Source organism: Rhinichthys klamathensis, unplaced genomic scaffold, assembly GCF_029890125.1.
Source record: "Rhinichthys klamathensis goyatoka isolate OS25496 unplaced genomic scaffold, OSU_Roscu_1.1 h1tg000795l_1, whole genome shotgun sequence".
NCBI classification, from domain to species: Eukaryota; Metazoa; Chordata; class Actinopteri; order Cypriniformes; family Leuciscidae; genus Rhinichthys; species Rhinichthys klamathensis.
Genome location: NW_026607190.1, coordinates 153,044 through 176,500, shown reverse-complemented (window position 1 = coordinate 176,500; position 23,457 = coordinate 153,044). Strand labels below are relative to the sequence as shown.

At 47.4% G+C, this 23,457-nt stretch overlaps 1 protein-coding gene across 6 annotated transcripts in view; it reads right to left on the bottom strand.

The window, feature by feature from the left end:
- Positions 1-23,457, bottom strand: part of LOC130077979 (E3 ubiquitin-protein ligase HECW1) — a 140,009-nt gene that overhangs the window by 49,645 nt on the left and 66,907 nt on the right. For all 6 annotated transcript variants that reach the window (XM_056243422.1, XM_056243421.1, XM_056243420.1 and 3 more), the window contains 3 exons: positions 12,742-12,884; positions 12,345-12,445; positions 2,081-3,394 (listed from right to left, as the gene is read on the bottom strand). In XM_056243422.1, coding sequence (XP_056099397.1) covers positions 2,081-3,394; positions 12,345-12,445; positions 12,742-12,884 — 1,558 coding nt within the window. The remainder of the gene's footprint in view (positions 1-2,080; positions 3,395-12,344; positions 12,446-12,741; positions 12,885-23,457) is intronic.

Below are 23,457 nucleotides of genomic sequence, written 5' to 3'. Positions count from 1 at the left end.
GTGTAAATTCTGCTAGAAACCGGTCTAACCCAGGTCTTTGAAACTTCAGCATGAAGGTCTGGGAAGAACGGCAAGCACCGGCGAGAAGGTTGAGGTCGTGCAGACAGAAATCTATCATCTAGTTTGCTTTTAATTTTAGAATCCTGTCTATCAGCTGGCCACTCAATACTGAGCCTTTCAACAGCCCGAGATAACACATCCATCAAACCTTCTTCATTTGCAGTATAATGTGTGACACTAGAACCCTCTGATGCAAAACTTTCGACATCCAGATCCTCAGAACTGGATAATCTTAATTCAACATCGTCATATGCCTCCACCTGGGCAGAAGTAACCGCCGCAGCGCGTGCTTCCGAAGCCGGGTGAGAGGCACCGGATCCCGCCGGAGAAAGCTGAGATAGGGCGGGGCCCGTCTCAACATCGCCGGTGAGATCCATCTGCGAACCCCAAGTCAAGCGCCGCCGCTCTGCCTCAACAGAAGCGGGACCCGAGCCTTGGGGAGCTCGCAGCAAACCACTCTCCTCAAAGAGCGATCGCCGCGAGCGCAGAGTTCTAAGAGGAAAGCGTTCGCAATGCTGACAGTCGACTCCCTCGAGAGCCGACTGGGCATGCTGAACACCCAGACAAGCCACACATAACTCGTGTGAATCCCCACCCGTGATATATCGAGTACAGGGGGGAACACACTTTCTATACTGCTCGCTCATATTGGTTTTTTTATATATATATCTATATATAGTGATAAACTCCTGACAGAACAGACAAACACAATCGACAGATTCAGACACACGCACAGAGCTGCTGAAGTGACAAAAAGCTGGCGTGTGGTGTGCTCAGGGGATATTTATAGCTTCCTGGTCTATGACGTCACTCGCCGTACGCTCATTCTCTCCATTGACTGATTTCATTCATGCTTCAGACGCGTCACGCTGGGGGCGTTCCCACTGCGATTACACGCAGCGGTAGTCCCTGAAGGGGAACTAGCGATATCACAAAACGAACATGACAAATGCGACCATTTGTTGGCATTTTTGTTCTTCACTTAAAGATTTAAAACCCAAGCATCTATATTTTACCACATATTTACAATAAAAAGGTGTACATTGATCATAATTAATTAATTTGTGTCAATATTGCACATTAGTCACACAGCAATAAAGTGGTATTTACCGTTATTTCACAAAAGAAAGAGGACACACGTAGCCTGTAATATTTTCAGTCAGAGAAACAAAGGAAGCTCCCGTAAAAGCGGAATTGCTTTATTTTATGACATATGGAGAGCTAAATATGGATAACAGACAGTCCGGTATAAAGAGACGAGACGCACTGACGGATAAAATATAAACACGATTGAGATAGCCTATGTGATTTGTCCGATTTGTTCAAGCGGACATATTTACCATGTTTACTATGGTAATGATCACAAACAGAAGGTATTCAAACACTCGCTGCGGTCTGAAAGTGAGTTTTGATGTAAAATGATTTTAAAAGTCGTTAAGGCTGATTAGCTGGTATATGAAATCATACGCAGCGCTGGCGTCTCCAGTCTCAGATAAACTCCAGCTTTGTTCGTAACCACTCCTCAAGCCCGAGATGGCCCGCAAAAAAATCCTGGGCCATTGGCTCCAAGCAAGCCCCGACGAAGCCCGATCAAGCCCTGAAAGTGATTTGTTGAAACTCTACTGGCCCTGGCATGCACTAGCACGCAAGGTTTTTTTTGCCCGACAGTGGAAACGCGGCTTTTGATTAAGAAATATCACGAATTCCTGCACACCCCTGCAGAAAAATCCAGCATAAATCAACACTAATTCCATGATGGTCCAGTCTGGTTTATGATGATTAGAGCTGGTAAAATGTTGGTCTAGCTGGTGGACCAGCTTAGTCAAGCTGCTTTCAAGCATAACTGAGCTGGTCCACCAGTACTCCCACTTCCCATGCCGGGGAGGAGCAAATCAGCAACTAACATACCATGCTGGACCCAGCATGCAAAACATAGCTTGTGCTGGTGACTTTTCAGCAGGGACACTCAAGAGTTTAGCAAGCCCTTTCATCAATGCATAATTTGGACAAGGCTCCTCACCTGATGAGGTAACACTGGGCCCAGCTCCTGGCGACACCTCCACCGCCCCTTCTCTCTGGGGACTGTCCTCTGAGGACGACTCCCTCCACTGAACCGACCCGTCTCCTGGCTCCCTGATCTCTGGACTCTGCATCGAGTCCGAGACGGATTCAAAAGCACTGTTCTCTTCCTCCTCTTCCTCCTGCGAGGAGAAGACAGTGCTCTCCGACAGGCGTGTGCTGTCGACCGAAGAGAGACGTGTGTGGCTGCACAGGTGGTTACGACCCTCGTAACCCGAGTTACTGTAACAGGAAGTGCTGTAACAGGAAGTGCTGTAGCAGGAAGTGCTGTAGCAGGAGTTGTCACACAGTTCACACTCACTCACTCGAGGATCCCTTCTGCTTACACACACTTCCCCGTCTTCGCTGTCCGGCCGAAGGGTGCGAGGTGAGGGTCTTTCCCCCTCCAGGAGTTGGTTGAGTTCGGACAAGCGCTCGATGGAGAGGCTACGTGGTAAGGTACGCCTGCAACACGGTCTAGGACACTCGGGCACGATTGACGGAGACTGAGCTTCAGACACCTCATCTTCATCCTCCTCTTTGTCCTCTTGGGGTTTGACAGTGATTTCCTCTGATTCTGGATCAAGAACTTCGTCTTCATCTTGGCTGTCATGGTGGCATTGAGCTGACGGCAAGCTGTGCAGCAAATGATGAATGCGGATGTAGTGAGACCGTGGCGTCTCGGGTTCTTCACAGGCTGAGGCGATGACTGTCTCTAATTCGGACACTGGAAGCGAACAGGGTCGGCTTTTTCGCTTCAAGGCACCTCGCATCCTTGGGGAACAGGGTTCTTCCTCATTCCCATCTCCTTCCACCCTTGTGTCAACATGCTCTGAGCTTCTCTCAATCTCTGCATGCTCTCCAGTTGCTCCCATTTCATCTCCACATGTGTCTTCAGCATCATGGTTCTCCAGTTCCTCCAAAGGAGTCTCAGTCACAGTTTCATTGGACTCTATTTTTCCAGGGTCTTGCTCCTCAGTTTCTCCTTGAGTGGCATCACTCAATAGTGTCTCTCCTTGAGCTGTTACAAGCTCATCGGCTGATCCTTCAGCTTCCGGTTGGGGATCAGCTATTGAAGTAAGCAGCACAGCATCTTGGGTCTCTACTTCGAGAGGACTTTCGGCAGGCGGCTCCTGGATGTCAGGTCCCAAACTCAATGCATCTTCCATAGGCAGATCAGAAGCTCCTGGTTGGTCCTCGTCGGGCTCCAGCTCAGCCTCCTGGTCAGGTACCACATCAAACACTGGCATTGCATTGAGGGATACTTCTTCATCATCTACAAAGGAGAACAAACAAATCTCTCAGTACGGTTAAACAGACCAGCTATGAAATACCACAAGAAACCATTAGCAATAATCAGTACTTGTGTAGAAATTTCCTGTCTTAAAGGCCCGGTTTAAACCTGGTATTAAGACGCATTTTGGTTGATCAGATCACAAGTAGACGAGGGACACACATTCCTGTTTACAAATGGTGTTTTAATCCGCATCTTTTGTCCACTTTTGGCCTGATTTCTTCGAGGGCAGGGTCTATGAGCGGGAAAATATGGATTTTTTCAGATCTTTCGATCCAATGGATGAAATAAGCTCACACAATTTACATATGAACACAACTGGAGAAAACAGAAAAGCATACAGAGAGCAGCTCTGATAGCTGCAAGATCAGAAAGCATGGTGAGAGAACATTGTGCTTGGTACGTTTCTGCAAATCAATCTTGGGTCTTCAGTCGACAAAGTTTAAATCCTGTTTGGCTAGAGCGCTTCCCATAATGTTCACGCATTAGGTCAGTAGACGTGTAGACGTCTTTTGTTCTCTTACGAGAGTATCTCTCGTACTGCGTAATAGCTTACGCTAGGGGAAAAACTCTTTTCCACGAGATATTGAAGCCAAAAATTATCCTTAATTTTTTATTAATGTAAAACGCTTTGCAGCAGCAAGCAGACATAGGCGAAACAGCTCGCGCGCCTATTGGTTGCTCTGCAGCAAATGCAGCAGCCTATCGAGAGAGACTCTGCGTGACGTAATGACCAATGGGGGCAATTCGCGCCCATATCGTCACGTCCCGCCAGAAGGGGCGTGGTCTCACCCTATAAATATGCTCGTTAGGCTGGTACAAGCTGATTTTTATCTCTTCAGCGACGCACACGCATCGCTGGATCCGGAGTGAGAAGCCGCGCCGTCGAAGCAAGCCTTTCAGCGGGACGAGCTCTGGAGTCGCTGGCCTCGCCGCCTTCAACTGCCATACCTGCTGCGCTTTCCGGCGTTCTATATCCTTTTATACTCTGTGTGTATTTACTCTGTTGAGAGTGTTTGCTCGCTTACTTGACGCGACTCACACTTCTCTCACAAAAGAGCTGCGTCTTTTTAAAGATGCCTTCCTGTGGCTCGTGCCGCGCCCCGCTCAGCGATGGAGACCGGCACGTCATCTGTGTTTCCTGCCTGGGTGAGGATCACGCGGCTCTCGCGCTCGCTGACGGCGGATGCCCTCATTGCGAGCTTTTGCCTATGGTGACTCTGAGGACTCGCCTGGCATCATTCTCCGAGCCTTCACCGCAGCCAGCCGCGGTGCCGCGCCGCAAGAAGCGCCGCGCCCAGCGCGCTCCCGAGCTTTCTCCAGCCCGCCAAAGCTCGCCGGTTCGCCCGCCAGCTTCGCCGGCTTCGCTCGAGTCGCTCACTGACGGACACCGGCCGCCGCCTGCCGCCGCGTCCATCCACGAGTTTGACGAACCCACCGAGGCGTGTTCTCTTCTGGCATCCGATAGCGAGGATTGGGCGAGCTCCGTGGACCTCCCCTCCGCTAGCGTTTCCCTCCAGACCACTGGTAAGAGAGCCGGCATTGAGACTGAGCTGATGCGTCTGCTCTCTCAGGCCGTGGAAAGCATCGGCCTCGACTGGGAGGCGCCCGCGCAACCGCCGCGCAACAGGCGAGCTCTGTGGACCTCCGCCTTCTGTCCGCGAGTCGTCAAGGAAACGGGCCAGCATCAAGACCGCGAGCCCTAAAACCGCGGCTAGCTTTCTTTACGTTATAAGAAATCTACCCCGCCCCCCATGGGCGTGCGTCACCGGCAAATGAGAAAAGAGTGTGTTTTAGTCCCCGCCGAGGCCGGACTAATCTCCATTTCTCAAACATTTCTCAGCTCCTAGTTTGAGCGGCTGAAAATGTCATTATTGCAGCAATGAGCCTGTTGTATAACACGCACACCTGTATACAAACGCCGACACACACAAAACTGTGATGACGCTCTCTTATCTGCTTGCGCTAGTGTAGTTCTCCCTGTGGCCCAGTGGCGGAACCCGAAGCTTTCATGCGGGAGACCCGTGTTCGATCCCGGCTCTCGCAGCAGATAAAAGTTTAGTCTCGCCGCGGCCAGACTTCCACCGAAACTTTTCGCTCGTTCAGTTCCAGAAAATGTGACTGTTCCAGTGTATTTTGCAGTAAACAAGCTGGTACCACGGCCCGCTTGCCTGCACATAAAGGCCGTTTCCACGGCGACCCAGAAAAATCATGTAATCATTGTATTTCTGGTTTTCCGGCCACAGCCGATGGTGTTATAAGTGTAATAAAATGCTCACAGCCCAGTGTTCATTTCTACACACAAACACAGCCCCCCACGGTACAGGGCTCGCACAAATGAAATCGACGCATGTCAATTGTGCATTAAATGTAGTAAATGTGCCCACAACCCAGTGCCCACAAACACTACCACGGTTTCTGTAAAACGAAACCAACACAAGTCTTCCTAGCCTCCTAGGAAATTGACGGTGTTTCAGTCTCGCCGTGGCCAGACTTCCACTGAAATTTTCGCTCGTTCAGTTCCAGAAAATGTGACTGTTCCAGTGTATTTTGCAGTAAGCAAGCCAGTACCATGCCCGCTTGCCTGCACACAAATGCTGTTCCCACGGCGACCCAGATAAATCACATAAATGGTGTATTTTCTGGTATTCCGGCCACAGCCAATGGTGTTATGAGTGTATTGAAAATGCCTACAACCCAGGGCTCATTTCTACACACAAACACAGCCCGCAAAAATGCAGGGCTCGCACAAACAAAATCGCCTCATGTCGATTGTGCACTAAATGTAGTGAATGTGCCTACGTCTCAGTGCCCACAAACGCTACACACCACATGTCCCACGGGTTCTGTGAAAACGAAACCAACACGCATTCAGTCAGCTCAGGCCGACGGTGTTTTTCAGTGCAGTAAATGTGCCCGCTGTCCTGCGCCCACATTCACTCACAGACATGTTAAGCCCCACGGGGCTCGCCCCGCTCTCTCTCCCTCAGCAAACTGCTATAAGGGTTTTGAGCGCGGCCAGGCTGCCCGCCGCGATCGGCGCGCCCCCCGCCTCACACACTGTAAACACAGTGTCTGCGTTACAGCACGCCGGAGCTCTCTTGCCGTCACTATGTTTCGGCCAGAGCCCAGATCTCATTCTACCCCTAGCTATTCACGCGAAAGTGTGGGCACAGCTTCCTGGGGTATCAGAATGGGTACTGAACACTATATAAAGAGGCTATTCGCTACAGTTCGCTCGACGTCCCCGCCGCTATACGGCGCGCGTCGAGACGACGGTGGAAAACGAAGTATCTCATCTACTTCGAGCCGAGATAGCGAAACTACTGAGCAAAGGCGCTATAGAACCTTTATCTCAAGCTCAGAGCAAAGGGGGCCTACACAGCAGATATTTTCTGGTACCGAAAAAAGATGGAGGTCTCGGACCCATTTTAGATCTGCGACAGCTGAACAGAGCGCTTGTGAAGCGCCAGTTCAGAATGCTTACGACCAGGAAAATCCTCGCGCAAGTGCGCCACGGGGAGTGGTTTATGTCAATAGATCTGAAAGACGCCTATTTCCAAATACAAATAGCGTCCCATCACAGGCGATTCTTGAGATTCGCCTTCGAGGGCCAGGCATATCAATACACAGTCCTGCCGTTCGGCCTGTCCCTAGCACCTCGTACATTTACGAAGTGCATGGACGCGGCGCTCGCACCCCTGAGACTTCAGGGCATGCGAGTCCTGAACTACTTGGACGATTGGCTGATTCTAGCTCGATCACGATCGGAGCTCATAGAACACAGGGCCGCATTACTCGAGCACCTCGAGGAGCTGGGCCTCACAGTCAATTGGGCGAAGAGCTCACTGTCTCCCAGTCAGAAAATTTCCTTTCTGGGTACCATGTTGGACTCGCTGTCCATGACAGCACGCCTGTCACCAGAGCGCGGGCTAAATATTCAGCGCGGCGCGAAATCCTTCCGCCACGGCGCGATAGTTCCGCTCAAAAGGTTTCAGAAAATGCTGGGGCTGACGGCCTCAGCGGCCTCTGTACTCCAGTGGGGCTTGCTCCGCATGCGCCCACTGCAGATGTGGCTGAAAGCGCGGGTTCCACCCAGGGCATGGACAGCGGGTCTGTTTCGCCTCAGGGTCGACCTTCAGTGTGTTTCAGCTCTGGAACCTTGGAAAATAACCGACTGGTATCAGTCAGGGGTGAGTCTGGGGACCGCTTCGAGTGTGAAGGTGGTGTCTACGGACGCCTCCACCTCGGGGTGGGGAGCGCTGCTCGAGGGCAGACCGCTAGCTGGCCTGTGGTCAGAACGGGAAAAGCTCCTTCACATAAACTGCTTGGAGATGATAGCAGTCGACAAAGCGCTACGGCGTTTTTGTCCCCAGGTAACAGGCCACCACGTCTTGGTCCGGTCGGACAACATGTAGTAAATGTGCCCACAACCCAGTGCCCACAAACACTACCACGGTTTCTGTAAAACGAAACCAACACAAGTCTTCCTAGCCTCCTAGGAAATTGACGGTGTTTCAGTCTCGCCGTGGCCAGACTTCCACTGAAATTTTCGCTCGTTCAGTTCCAGAAAATGTGACTGTTCCAGTGTATTTTGCAGTAAGCAAGCCAGTACCATGCCCGCTTGCCTGCACACAAATGCTGTTCCCACGGCGACCCAGATAAATCACATAAATGGTGTATTTTCTGGTATTCCGGCCACAGGCAATGGTGTTATGAGTGTATTGAAAATGCCTACAACCCAGGGCTCATTTCTACACACAAACACAGCCCGCAAAAATGCAGGGCTCGCACAAACAAAATCGCCTCATGTCGATTGTGCACTAAATGTAGTGAATGTGCCTACGTCTCAGTGCCCACAAACGCTACACACCACATGTCCCACGGGTTCTGTGAAAACGAAACCAACACGCATTCAGTCAGCTCAGGCCGACGGTGTTTTTCAGTGCAGTAAATGTGCCCGCTGTCCTGCGCCCACATTCACTCACAGACATGTTAAGCCCCACGGGGCTCGCCCCGCTCTCTCTCCCTCAGCAAACTGCTATAAGGGTTTTGAGCGCGGCCAGGCATATCAATACACAGTCCTGCCGTTCGGCCTGTCCCTAGCACCTCGTACATTTACGAAGTGCATGGACGCGGCGCTCGCACCCCTGAGACTTCAGGGCATGCGAGTCCTGAACTACTTGGACGATTGGCTGATTCTAGCTCGATCACGATCGGAGCTCATAGAACACAGGGCCGCATTACTCGAGCACCTCGAGGAGCTGGGCCTCACAGTCAATTGGGCGAAGAGCTCACTGTCTCCCAGTCAGAAAATTTCCTTTCTGGGTACCATGTTGGACTCGCTGTCCATGACAGCACGCCTGTCACCAGAGCGCGGGCTAAATATTCAGCGCGGCGCGAAATCCTTCCGCCACGGCGCGATAGTTCCGCTCAAAAGGTTTCAGAAAATGCTGGGGCTGACGGCCTCAGCGGCCTCTGTACTCCAGTGGGGCTTGCTCCGCATGCGCCCACTGCAGATGTGGCTGAAAGCGCGGGTTCCACCCAGGGCATGGACAGCGGGTCTGTTTCGCCTCAGGGTCGACCTTCAGTGTGTTTCAGCTCTGGAACCTTGGAAAATAACCGACTGGTATCAGTCAGGGGTGAGTCTGGGGACCGCTTCGAGTGTGAAGGTGGTGTCTACGGACGCCTCCACCTCGGGGTGGGGAGCGCTGCTCGAGGGCAGACCGCTAGCTGGCCTGTGGTCAGAACGGGAAAAGCTCCTTCACATAAACTGCTTGGAGATGATAGCAGTCGACAAAGCGCTACGGCGTTTTTGTCCCCAGGTAACAGGCCACCACGTCTTGGTCCGGTCGGACAACATGTCAGTGGTGGCATACATGAATCGCCAGGGCGGCGTCAGGTCACGAAACCTTCACAGGCTGACGGAACGCCTCCTGGTCTGGGCTCAGCACAACCTGCTCTCACTGAGAGCAGCGCACGTGCCTGGTCACCTGAATGTGGGACCAGACAGACTGTCCAGGAACAATGTTCCAGCAGGGGAATGGTCGCTGCACCCGCAGACGGTCCAGCTGCTGTGGAAAACGTTCGGCAGAGCACAGGTGGACCTATTCGCGTCCCACGAAAACGCTCATTGCCCGGAGTTTTTCTCGAAAAGCAAGGACGCGCTGGCTCATGTTTGGCCCCGCTGCCCCCTATATGCTTTTCCTCCTGTCTCGCTCCTGCCTCAGGTGTTGGAACGAATCAGGGAGAACGGATGCCCAGTGCTGCTCGTAGCTCCGCTCTGGACAAACCAGACGTGGTTCCCTGCCCTGATGCAGCTGACCAGCAGTGCCCCATGGCCTGTACCATTAAGGAGAGACCTCCTCTCTCAGGCGGAGGGCTCGATTTGGCACCCTCGCCCGGAGTTGTGGTCCCTGCATGCATGGGCCATCAACGGGTACCCGCTAGCCTCCCAGAAGGAGTGTTAAACACGATCGCGCAGGCTAGAGCTCCGTCTACCAGGCGGCTCTACTCCTCGAAGTGGTCTGTTTTCTCTGCATGGTGTCAAGCCCAGAGCTTTTCACCTGTGGAATGCGGGGTTTCGGAAGTGTTTTCCTTCCTTCAAGAGCTACTGGATAAGGGCAGGACCCCATCCACGCTCAAAGTATATGTGGCGGCCATAGCAACGTTTGCAAAACCGGTGTCTGGCCAGTCGCTGGGGAAAAACGACTTAGTCGTGCGTTTCCTTAGGGGAGCTCAGAGGCTGAACCCTCCCAGGCCCCCTTCAGTCCCGACGTGGGACCTTTCCACGGTCCTGGAGGCCATGAAAGGCGCCCCGTTCGAGCCAATCCAGCTGGTGGACATGAAACACCTGTCGTTCAAAACAGTGTTTCTCATGGCTTTCGCTTCAGTGAAGCGCATAGGGGACTTACAGGCGCTTTCAGTAAGCGCGTCGTGTATGGAGTTTGGGCCTAATGACTCGAAGGTCATTCTCAAACCAAAGCACGGGTATGTCCCGAAATCCCTCAATACACCGTTCAGGGCCCAGGTAATTTCCCTGTCCGCCCTTCCGGTTCTCAGTGAGGAGGAGGATGCGAGTCTCCTTTGCCCCGTCAGGGCATTGTGTCAGAGCGAGAGGCGTGGCCTCTTCGTGGGCGTGGTCGAGCGGGGTTTCCCTGCAAGATATCTGTATGGCCGCGGGCTGGGCCTCGCCGTCTACGTTTATAAAATACTATAACCTGGAGGTACCCGCCTTACAAGCTAAGCTTTTGGCGGTCTAAAATTCAGTGCTATCTGCCCCGCTGTGCGGCCCAGATGCTGAGTTTACTGCAGCCCCATGAGTGTTGACACACGTATGGCCACCCAGATCAGGCTGAAAGCTTTCACCCTGGCTGCGCGTTTTATTGTCATATGATAGCCCCGCTGGGTGCTTTTTTATAGGGAATGACGCTTCCAGCCTCTCTTCCTTTACTCTATGTGAGTTTATGGTGATTATGCACTACATGAGCCCTGGGTATCACCCTGGTATGCACTACATGAGCCCTGGGTATCGCTCTGGTTCGCTGAAGCGAACCAGAGCGTATTCCAAGCACGGCAATATACTGCGTATCTTGCCGTGCTTGGAATACGCTCTGGTTCGCTTCAGCGATAAAAACCAGCTTGTACCAGCCTAACGAGCATATTTATAGGGTGAGACCACGCCCCTTCTGGCGGGACGTGACGATATGGGCGCGAATTGCCCCCATTGGTCATTACGTCACGCAGAGTCTCTCTCGATAGGCTGCTGCATTTGCTGCAGAGCAACCAATAGGCGCGCGAGCTGTTTCGCCTATGTCTGCTTGCTGCTGCAAAGCGTTTTACATTAATAAAAAATTAAGGATAATTTTTGGCTTCAATATCTCGTGGAAAAGAGTTTTTCCCCTAGCGTAAGCTATTACGCAGTACTCGTTCCCTCTCTAGAGAGAACCAAGGTTACGTTAGTAACCGAGTACGTTTCTGTTTGAACACATTCGGACACATGAGCGTTTTCACTACAAAAGCAATCCGGTTAAATGCATTTTCGACTACCTCTGGAAGTGGTCGAAATGGGACAAGCTAAAAATGTTTTAGATAAGGTACAAAGTTGTCCTTTTAAGGTTTCTGCCACAGTCTCTTTCCCATACAATAAAACTACCAGTGATTGGTGACTGAGGGACCAGGGTCTCCAAGAAGGACAACAGTACAGTAAAGCACTGTAAACATGGTCCATATAAGTCTCTCCAGCACAACTCTCAGGTCTCATTGCCGACTTGGCTTATTTTTGACAGTTTTTAAGACAGTTTTTATTGTTGAGTGAACAACTCCTGTAGGTTATGGTAGCTATACTTTTGGAAATATTAAAGTCCCCCTGTAGTCAATAATTTTATCCCTTAAAACTTATCTTTGATCACCAAAATTACAGATTTTTCCTTGAAAATGTTTTCTTCATGCCTTAAAATAGCTTGGATGTAACTCGACACCCTTGCCTTATTTAGTATGAGCGATGGTTCTATGAATATGCAAATGAGCCCCGCCTCCACTCACTCACTCAGCTCAGAGATCCACTGGTTGACGATCACACGTTGATCTGATTGGTTACAAGGTCGTTTGTGACGTCAGAAACACCAGCGATTTCAAACCGTGTTTTTGAGACTGTCTTTGGTTCACTGCAGTTTTAAGCAGAAAATACTCAGCAATGCTGTCGACTTATGAACTTACACATGGTTTGTCTTAAAGCATATTAAAAACACCACATAGTCACATAAACAACATTAAAAGCTGGATTTTCACCACAGGGGGACTTGAAGCATTGTGGATGACCGCTGTAGTACTGCTAGCCTTTAGTTCAAACGGTACAGCATGTCAGGATTTGTACGGTTAGTTTTGCTTATGTTGGGAGAAAAGCAGATACAGTAGTAAACATCCTACAGACCTGGATGAATTGATGAGGTTATCTCAAAACGAAACTGCAACTGGCCGCTGACATGATCTGTTGGGAGCCGTCGGCCTAAAGTGTAACTCACCACACGGTCCCTGTTCACACAGAGACAAGAAAGACAAGGATGCTTGACATTTGGGAAATTAACCAGAAAATAAATCTTTAGGCACACCAAAAACCTCTCTGTGCATTGTCTTTTAAATTAAAGTACCTATTTGTAAACATTAACATATTTCTAGGTCTATGAAAACTGGAATCCTGGAGGACAAACATGCACAAATGGACCAGTAGTTTGAGAAACAAGTCAATAATTAGAGTGTAATCACAGTCCTCAGCAGGCTCACAGTCAGATAATTAATGTATGTTAAATGATTATTTAGTGGAGACCTACCCGATAGCATTCTTCTCCAGCAGCCTCTGTACAGGCACGACCAACTTTCCCAGAAAGCGTTTGATGATGGGTCTGCTCTTGGCAAATTTATCTTTTACCTCAATCTCCAAAACGTCCGTCGGCAGGGACACAAAGCTAAATCTCTGTGAATACAAAATCAAAGAAGACTGCTCAGATCTAAATCCAGAGATTTGTGTTAACCGCTGATATTCCCTCCAGTTCCTTCTCTTTGTTCTGCATGATTTACATTGTATTACATTAAGTTTGATACCTCGAGGAAATCTGATGGTTCTGAAGTACACACGGACTGGAAATATGTTACATATGTTGCTGCATTCCTGACCTCCTCAAATGGCTAATCATTTATTAGATTTATAACAATTATGTATTTTGTGAAGATTATTATTATTATTTTTTACAATTTTCATGTTTTATTTTTATTAAATTAAATTCATAGTTAAAAAAATAAATGAAAATAAATAAAATAAATAATAACTAAATATCAAAATAAAAATAAACAAATAAAAATAGATAAATAAATAAATAAATAAAAATAAACAAATAATGAAAATAAATAAATATAAATACATAAATAAAAATAAATAAATACATAAATAAAACATATTTAAAAAAGAATGAATGAATGAATATTTTATTTAAAAATTCTTACAAAATTAATCAAATTCATAGTTAATAAATAAATAAATGAAAATAAATAAAATAAATAACTAAATATCAAAATAAAAATAAACAAATAAAATAGATAAATAAATTAATAAAAATAAACAAATAAATGAAAATAAATAATATAAATACATAAATAAAAATAAATAAATACATAAAACATATTTAAAAAAGAATGAATGAATGAATATTTTATTTTAAAATTCTTACAAAATTAATCAAATTCATAGTTGTTAAATAAATAAATTAAAAAATAAATAAAATATTAAATAAAATAAAAGTAAACAAATAAAAATACATAAATAAATAAATATAAATAAATAAATATAAATAAATAAATAAATATAAATACATAAATAAAATATATTTAAAAAAAAGAATGAAAAAAGAATGAATGAATGAACGAACAAACAAATGAATGTCCCCTTGACTTATCAGGATATAAGTCTGTATGCGATACGCAGTGTTCTCTCCACTCAGGGATGCTGCATCCTGGCCGGAGTCCATGGGAAACTGCAGTGCTGACGGTGTGTGTGAAAGCACAGGCCTGGAGTGTATTGTTCCCTGAGGCAGTAAACCGAGGCGGCACGACTCGTGTTCAAGGAGGAACAGGGTCTTTTAGGACAGCGCCACACAAGCCCAAACTCAGCAGATTCTGCAATCACAATGACATTAAACCCCTGCCCATCACATCTGAATCCACAGGACTGCAAACACATCGTGCTAGTTAGAGACGGTCTGCAACTGCGTGAAGGAGTGGGAGATAACAAACACAAGCAGAGAACAACTGCTGGCTCTGTCCGAAGCCGTTTTGTTGAGATGTTCAGGGGTTGTGTGTTTATTTTACAGCTCTCTGAAAGAGAGAACGCTTACAGTCTACAGAAACGCATTTAATGCAGTCGAGTCAACAAACAGGTTTAATTAAAAAAACACCAATAATAATAGCATGGAGTCACTATGTTTTTAGATATAGCACAGTAATATAGCATAACCAGATTTTTAACAGTCAAACTTGAACTTAATCAAATGCAAATAATACAGATTTTTCTCAAAAAATTGTTTCTAAAAGATGTCTCTTCACCAAAGCTGCATTTATTTGATCAAAATACAGTAAAATCAGCAATATTGTGTCATATTATCCTTAATGTTTTTGTGTGATACACTTTTTTCAGGATGTTTTGATAAATATAATTTTCAAGGCGTTTATTTGACGATTGCAGTGTTTATTGTAAATTATTTATGGGTGCACATCCTCATTATAGTGTTAATAATGTTGAATGAGAATCAGTTCCTCTTGCAGCATCTCTTCTCTTCTCTGATGATGTGGGCGGGGCTATAACCTGTCACTCACATGAGATCAGCCAATAGCAAACCACAACCATCCAATCAGGTCCCCACAGACACAATCAAGCCCCGCCCACATGTGTTCTTGTTCCAGAAGCGTTTCACTCGGATATACGACACAATAGAGGAGAAAAGACGAGCGCAACTTCCCTTTCATGAAGACTTTAAAGCATCCTTGCAAAAAAAAAAAAAAAATCTTAACACTAACCACAAACTTTTGAATGGTAGTGTGTGTGCTATTGTTTTAAGTACCATGGCATGCTATATAAATATCATAAGGATAATCATATTGTAATTACTCAGTGTAATGATATCAAAATACCAACATACTCCACGGTGATTTTTTTGTTTTTAGTTTTTTTGTAATTGTTGGCTAATACAACAGCAAGTCTGTATTTTTGGTACTATGTAAAATGTGATGCAATGCAAGATTATTTTCCAAAATGCACAGATTGTATTTGGCAACACAGTCCAGGTTTCTGAACCGAACTGCAGGATCTGTGACTGTAGGGCAGGAGTTAAAACATCCGACGCCAGCAGAAGCAGTAAAACACTTCCAACATGTCCATTAATAAATCAGAGAGAATAAGAGCTTGTTCTGCGGTCAAACAAGGTCCACTGACCAGGAGCTGAGGAATAAAGATCAACTCCCACACTCGATGTGCGATATAAATAGTAATGTAAACAGACACATTGTAAGTGTGTGTGATTAGTGAATGAGACCCAGTGTGTCTGTAGGTTTCGAAGCTTTAGTGCTGCAGAAAGACACTGAGCAGGAATAAAAAGAGCCCAGAACGTGGTTTTGGATTTATAGAATAAAACACCCAAAATAAACACAAAACCCATTAGGTCTGTCCCTCGATCAGCACAAGAGTTCACATCCAATCTCAAGTGGAAAGAGTATTCTATATTCGCACATTAGGAGAAGATTTAAGCTGGTACATGTTATTATTGACCAAATAATACGATCTTGGCAAACATATTGATTCATACTAACACGTTTCTACTCATCATATGCCAAAATGATTGCAGTGCAAACCTATTTATGCTGTTATTAATCACATCTGGGTGACATTTAGCATATTCATGATGTTTGCAATGATTTTGTGGGCAATATGAAGTTAGGCAACAAACCAAATTGGTCAGTCGGTTGCAGTAGTACGACAGTCTTAACGTTTTAAATTGAAATCTTGAACAGCAAAAAGGAAATGCATTTAAGAAGTGGAATTCATTTCCAATCGTTTTTTTTTTTTTTTTTAAATATGTCCAATGAAGTATTTTACAATGTTTCCAAAAGGTAAATATTGTAGTTTCTTACAGAGTTGTTAAATTGGTACATAAATAACAAATGACAAAACATTCTATTTATTAATGTATCAAAACATACAGGAGATTCCAAAAGTCTGAGACCACATAAAAAATATGCGATTCAATATTTAATTTAAACATGGAAATAAATGTTGAAAAATATATACAATTAGTAATTTAAGATTTATTATATTTTTATATTACATTGTATTATACAATATATTTAAATATTACATAAATATTTAATAGTAATATTTAAATATTTACTATTCATATTTTTAATTAATAATATTTAAGATACTATTATTACTGTGTCATTAATTAAATAAGAAGATATGTGTCAGTGATCATGTGACTTTGGTCAGTCTTTGAACATGATTATCAGGTTTTATACTGTAAACTTGAATCCATCAGTGCTGAAAAGACTCAGGTGTGTGAAAGACACAGGTGTGTGAAAGACGCAGGTGTGTGAAAGACTCAGGTGAGTGACAGACTCAGGTGTGTGACAGACACAGGTGTGTGAAAGACTCAGGTGTGTGAAAGACTCAGGTGTGTGACAGACTCAGGTGAGTGAAAGACACAGGTGAGTGACAGACACAGGTGTGTGAAAGACACAGGTGTGTGACAGACTCAGGTGTGTGAAAGACACAGGTGTGTGAAAGACACAGGTGTGTGACAGACTCAGGTGTGTGAAAGACACAGGTGAGTGACAGACACAGGTGTGTGAAAGACACAGGTGTGTGACAGACTCAGGTGTGTGAAAGACACAGGTGTGTGAAAGACACAGGTGAGTGACAGACACAGGTGTGTGAAAGACACAGGTGTGTGACAGACTCAGGTGTGTGAAAGACACAGGTGTGTGAAAGACACAGGTGTGTGACAGACTCAGGTGTGTGAAAGACACAGGTGAGTGACAGACTCAGGTGTGTGACAGACGCAGGTGTGTGAAAGACACAGGTGAGTGAAAGACTCATGTGAGTGAAAGACACAGGTGTGTGAAAGACACAGGTGTGTGAAAGACACAGGTGTGTGACAGACTCAGGTGAGTGAAAGACACAGGTGAGTGAAAGACACAGGTGAGTGAAAGACACAGGTGAGTGAAAGACACAGGTGAGTGAAAGACTCAGGTGAGTGAAAGACACAGGTGAGTGAAAGACACAGGTGTGTGAAAGACCCAGGTGAGTGAAAAACTCAGGTGTGTGAAAGACTCAGGTGTGTGAAAGACACAGGTGTGTGAAAGACACAGGTGAGTGAAAGACCCAGGTGAGTGAAAGACCCAGGTGAGTGAAAGACCCAGGTGTGTGACAGACACAGGTGTGTGACAGACTCAGGTGTGTGAAAGACTCAGGTGTGTGAAAGACTCAGGTGTGTGAAAGACACAGGTGAGTGAAAGACACAGGTGAGTGACAGACGCAGGTGTGTGAAAGACACAGGTGAGTGACTGACGCAGGTGTGTGAAAGACACAGGTGTGTGACAGACACAGGTGTGTGAAAGACGCAGGTGAGTGAAAGACGCAGGTGAGTGAAAGACGCAGGTGAGTGACAGACACAGGTGTGTGAAAGACGCAGGTGTGTGAAAGACACAGGTGTGTGAAAGACACAGGTGTGTGAAAGACGCAGGTGTGTGAAAGACACAGGTGTGTGACAGACACAGGTGAGTGAAAGACGCAGGTGAGTGACAGACACAGGTGTGTGACAGACACAGGTTTGTGAAAGACACAGGTGTGTGACAGACGCAGGTGTGTGACAGACTCAGGTGTGTGAAAGACACAGGTGAGTGACAGACACAGGTGTGTGAAAGACACAGGTGAGTGACAGACACAGGTGTGTGACAGACGCAGGTGTGTGAAAGACGCAGGTGTGTGAAAGACGCAGGTGTGTGACAGACGCAGGTGTGTGACAGACACAGGTGTGTGAAAGACGCAGGTGTGTGACAGACACAGGTGTGTGAAAGACGCAGGTGTGTGACAGACACAGGTGAGTGAAAGACACAGGTGTGTGACAGACACAGGTGTGTGAAAGACGCAGGTGTGTGAAAGACGCAGGTGTGTGACAGACACAGGTGAGTGAAAGACACAGGTGTGTGACAGACACAGGTGTGTGAAAGACGCAGGTGTGTGACAGACACAGGTGTGTGAAAGACTCAGGTGTGTGAAAGACTCAGGTGAGTGAAAGACACAGGTGTGTGAAAGACACAGGTGTGTGAAAGACACAGGTGTGTGAAAGACGCAGGTGAGTGAAAGACACAGGTGTGTGACAGACACAGGTGAGTGAAAGACACAGGTGTGTGACAGACACAGGTGTGTGAAAGACGCAGGTGTGTGACAGACACAGGTGTGTGAAAGACACATGTGTGTGAAAGACGCAGGTGTGTGAAAGACTCAGGTGAGTGAAAGACACAGGTGAGTGACAGACAAAGGTGTGTGAAAGACACAGGTGTGTGAAAGACACAGGTGAGTGACAGACACAGGTGTGTGAAAGACGCAGGTGTGTGTAAGACTCAGGTGTGTGAAAGACGCAGGTGTGTGACAGACTCAGGTGTGTGAAAGACACAGGTGAGTGACAGACGCAGGTGTGTGAAAGACGCAGGTGTGTGACAGACGCAGGTGTGTGACAGACACAGGTGTGTGAAAGACGCAGGTGTGTGACAGACACAGGTGTGTGAAAGACGCAGGTGTGTGACAGACACAGGTGTGTGAAAGACGCAGGTATGTGACAGACACAGGTGAGTGAAAGACACAGGTGTGTGACAGACACAGGTGTGTGAAAGACGCAGGTGTGTGACAGACACAGGTGTGTGAAAGACTCAGGTGTGTGAAAGACTCAGGTGAGTGAAAGACACAGGTGTGTGAAAGACACAGGTGTGTGAAAGACACAGGTGAGTGAAAGACACAGGTGTGTGACAGACACAGGTGAGTGAAAGACACAGGTGTGTGACAGACACAGGTGTGTGAAAGACGCAGGTGTGTGACAGACACAGGTGTGTGAAAGACACAGGTGTGTGAAAGACGCAGGTGTGTGAAAGACTCAGGTGAGTGAAAGACACAGGTGTGTGAAAGACACAGGTGAGTGACAGACACAGGTGTGTGACAGACACAGGTGTGTGACAGACACAGGTGTGTGAAAGACACAGGTGTGTGAAAGACACAGGTGAGTGACAGACACAGGTGTGTGAAAGACGCAGGTGTGTGAAAGACGCAGGTGTGTGAAAGACGCAGGTGTGTGACAGACACAGGTGTGTGAAAGATTTAGGTGTGTGAAAGACACAGGTGTGTGAAAGACTCAGGTGAGTGAAAGACACAGGTGAGTGAAAGACACAGGTGTGTGACAGACTCAGGTGTGTGACAGACGCAGGTGTGTGAAAGACTCAGGTGTGTGAAAGACTCAGGTGTGTGACAGACACAGGTGTGTGAAAGACTCAGGTGAGTGAAAGACGCAGGTGTGTGAAAGACACAGGTGTGTGAAAGACTCAGGTGTGTGACAGACACAGGTGTGTGAAAGACTCAGGTGAGTGAAAGACTCAGGTGTGTGAAAGACTCAGGTGTGTGGAAGACTCAGGTGTGTGACAGACACAGGTGTGTGAAAGACTCAGGTGAGTGAAAGACACAGGTGTGTGAAAGACACAGGTGAGTGAAAGACACAGGTGTGTGACAGACTCAGGTGAGTGAAAGACACAGGTGTGTGAAAGACACAGGTGTGTGACAGACTCAGGTGTGTGAAAGACACAGGTGAGTGAAAGACTCAGGTGAGTGAAACACAGGTGAGTGAAAGACACAGGTGTGTGACAGACTCAGGTGTGTGAAAGACACAGGTGAGTGAAAGACACAGGTGAGTGAAAGACACAGGTGAGTGAAAGACTCAGGTGTGTGAAAGACACAGGTGAGTGAAAGACAAGGTGACTGAAAGACACAGGTGAGTGACAGACACAGGTGTGTGAAAGACACAGGTGAGTGAAAGACTCAGGTGTGTGACAGACTCAGGCGTGTGAAAGACACAGGTGAGTGAAAAACTCAGGTGTGTGACAGACTCAGGTGTGTGACAGACTCAGGTGTGTGAAAGACACAGGTGAGTGAAAAACTCAGGTGTGTGACAGACTCAGGTGTGTGACAGACACAGGTGAGTGAAAGACTCAGGTGAGTGAAAGACACAGGTGTGTGAAAGACACAGGTGAGTGAAAGACACAGGTGTGTGACAGACTCAGGTGAGTGACAGACTCAGGTGTGTGAAAGACACAGGTGAGTGAAAGACTCAGGTGTGTGACAGACTCAGGTGTGTGAAAGACACAGGTGAGTGAAAAACACAGGTGTGTGACAGACTCAGGTGTGTGAAAGACACAGGTGAGTGAAAGACTCAGGTGAGTGAAACACAGGTGAGTGAAAGACTCAGGTGTGTGACAGACTCAGGTGTGTGAAAGACTCAGGTGAGTGAAAGACACAGGTGTGTGAAAGACACAGGTGAGTGAAAGACACAGGTGTGTGAAAGACACAGGTGAGTGAAAGACTCAGGTGAGTGAAACACAGGTGAGTGAAAGACACAGGTGTGTGACAGACTCAGGTGTGTGAAAGACACAGGTGAGTGAAAGACTCAGGTGAGTGAAAGACACAGGTGAGTGAAAGACACAGGTGAGTGAAAGACTCAGGTGTGTGAAAGACACAGGTGAGTGAAAGACACAGGTGAGTGACAGACACAGGTGTGTGAAAGACACAGGTGAGTGAAAGACTCAGGTGTGTGACAGACTCAGGTGTGTGAAAGACACAGGTGAGTGAAAGACTCAGGTGAGTGAAAGACACAGGTGAGTGACAGACACAGGTGTGTGAAAGACACAGGTGTGTGACAGACACAGGTGTGTGAAAGACTCAGGTGTGTGACAGACACAGGTGTGTGAAAGACTCAGGTGTGTGACAGACACAGGTGTGTGAAAGACTCAGGTGTGTGACAGACACAGGTGTGTGAAAGACTCAGGTGTGTGACAGACACAGGTGAGTGAAAGACTCAGGTGTGTGAAAGACACAGGTGAGTGACAGACACAGGTGTGTGAAAGACGCAGGTGAGTGAAAGACGCAGGTGTGTGAAAGACTCAGGTGTGTGAAAGACGCAGGTGAGTGACAGACTCAGGTGTGTGAAAGACACAGGTGTGTGACAGACACAGGTGAGTGACAGACTCAGGTGTGTGAAAGACGCAGGTGTGTGACAGACACAGGTGTGTGAAAGACACAGGTGAGGGAAAGACACAGGTGAGTGACAGACTCAGGTGTGTGAAAGACGCAGGTGAGTGAAAGACACAGGTGTGTGACAGACACAGGTGAGTGAAAGACACAGGTGAGTGAAAGACACAGGTGAGTGAAAGACGCAGGTGAGTGAAAGACGCAGGTGTGTGACAGACACAGGTGTGTGAAATACACAGGTGTGTGAAAGACACAGGTGAGTGAAAGACGCAGGTGTGTGACAGACACAGGTGTGTGAAAGACGCAGGTGTGTGACAGACACAGGTGTGTGAAATACACAGGTGTGTGAAAGACACAGGTGAGTGAAAGACGCAGGTGTGTGACAGACACAGGTGTGTGAAAGACGCAGGTGTGTGACAGACACAGGTGTGTGAAATACACAGGTGTGTGACAGACACAGGTGAGTGAAAGACGCAGGTGTGTGACAGACACAGTTCTGTGAAAGACGCAGGTGAGTGAAAGACGCAGGTGTGTGACAGACACAGGTGTGTGAAAGACACAGGTGAGTGACAGACACAGGTGAGTGAAAGACGCAGGTGTGTGACAGACACAGGTGAGTGAAAGACGCAGGTGTGTGACAGACACAGGTGTGTGAAAGACGCAGGTGTGTGAAAGACACAGGTGAGTGACAGACTCAGGTGTGTGAAAGACACAGGTGTGTGAAAGACACAGGTGAGTGAAAGACGCAGGTGTGTGACAGACACAGGTGTGTGAAAGACTCAGGTGTGTGAAAGACTCAGGTGTGTGAAAGACTCAGGTGTGTGACAAACACAGGTGAGTGAAAGACACAGGTGTGTGAAAGACACAGGTGTGTTAAAGACACAGGTGTGTGAAAGACGCAGGTGAGTGACAGACACAGGTGTGTGACAGACACAGGTGTGTGAAAGACGCAGGTGAGTGACAGACACAGGTGTGTGACAGACACAGGTGTGTGAAAGACGCAGGTGATTGACAGACACAGGTGTGTGACAGACACAGGTGTGTGAAAGACACAGGTGTGTGACAGACACAGGTGTGTGAAAGACGCAGGTGAGTGACAGACACAGGTGTGTGAAAGACGCAGGTGTGTGAAAGACGCAGGTGAGTGACAGACACAGGTGATTGAAAGACGCATGTGAGTGAAAGACTCAGGTGTGTGAAAGACACAGGTGTGTGAAAGACGCAGGTGTGTGAAAGACACAGGTGAGTGACAGACTCAGGTGTGTGAAAGACACAGGTGTGTGAAAGACACAGGTGAGTGAAAGACGCAGGTGTGTGACAGACACAGGTGAGTGAAAGACGCAGGTGAGTGACAGACTCAGGTGTGTGAAAGACTCAGGTGTGTGACAGACACAGGTGAGTGAAAGACGCAGGTGAGTGACAGACACAGGTGTGTGAAAGACACAGGTGTGTGAAAGACACAGGTGAGTGAAAGACGCAGGTGTGTGACAGACACAGGTGAGTGAAAGACGCAGGTGAGTGACAGACTCAGGTGTGTGAAAGACTCAGGTGTGTGACAGACACAGGTGTGTGAAAGACGCAGGTGAGTGACAGACACAGGTGTGTGAAAGACACAGGTGTGTGAAAGACACAGGTGTGTGACAGACACAGGTGTGTGAAATACGCAGGTGAGTGACAGACACAGGTGTGTGAGAGACGCAGGTGTGTGAAAGACGCAGGTGAGTGACAGACACAGGTGTGTGAAAGACACAGGTGAGTGACAGACACAGGTGAGTGAAAGACGCAGGTGAGTGAGAGACACAGGTGTGTGAAAGAAACAGGTGAGTGACAGACTCAGGTGTGTGAAAGACACAGGTGTGTGAAAGACGCAGGTGTGTGAAAGACACAGGTGAGTGACAGACTCAGGTGTGTGAAAGACACAGGTGTGTGAAAGACACAGGTGTGTGAAAGACGCAGGTGTGTGACAGACGCAGGTGAGTGACAGACTCAGGTGTGTGAAAGACTCAGGTGTGTGAAAGACGCAGGTGTGTGACAGACGCAGGTGTGTGAAAGACACAGGTGAGTGACAGACACAGGTGAGTGACAGACTCAGGTGTGTGAAAGACACAGGTGTGTGAAATACGCAGGTGTGTGACAGACGCAGGTGTGTGAAAGACACAGGTGAGTGACAGACTCAGGTGTGTGAAAGACACAGGTGTGTGAAAGACGCAGGTGT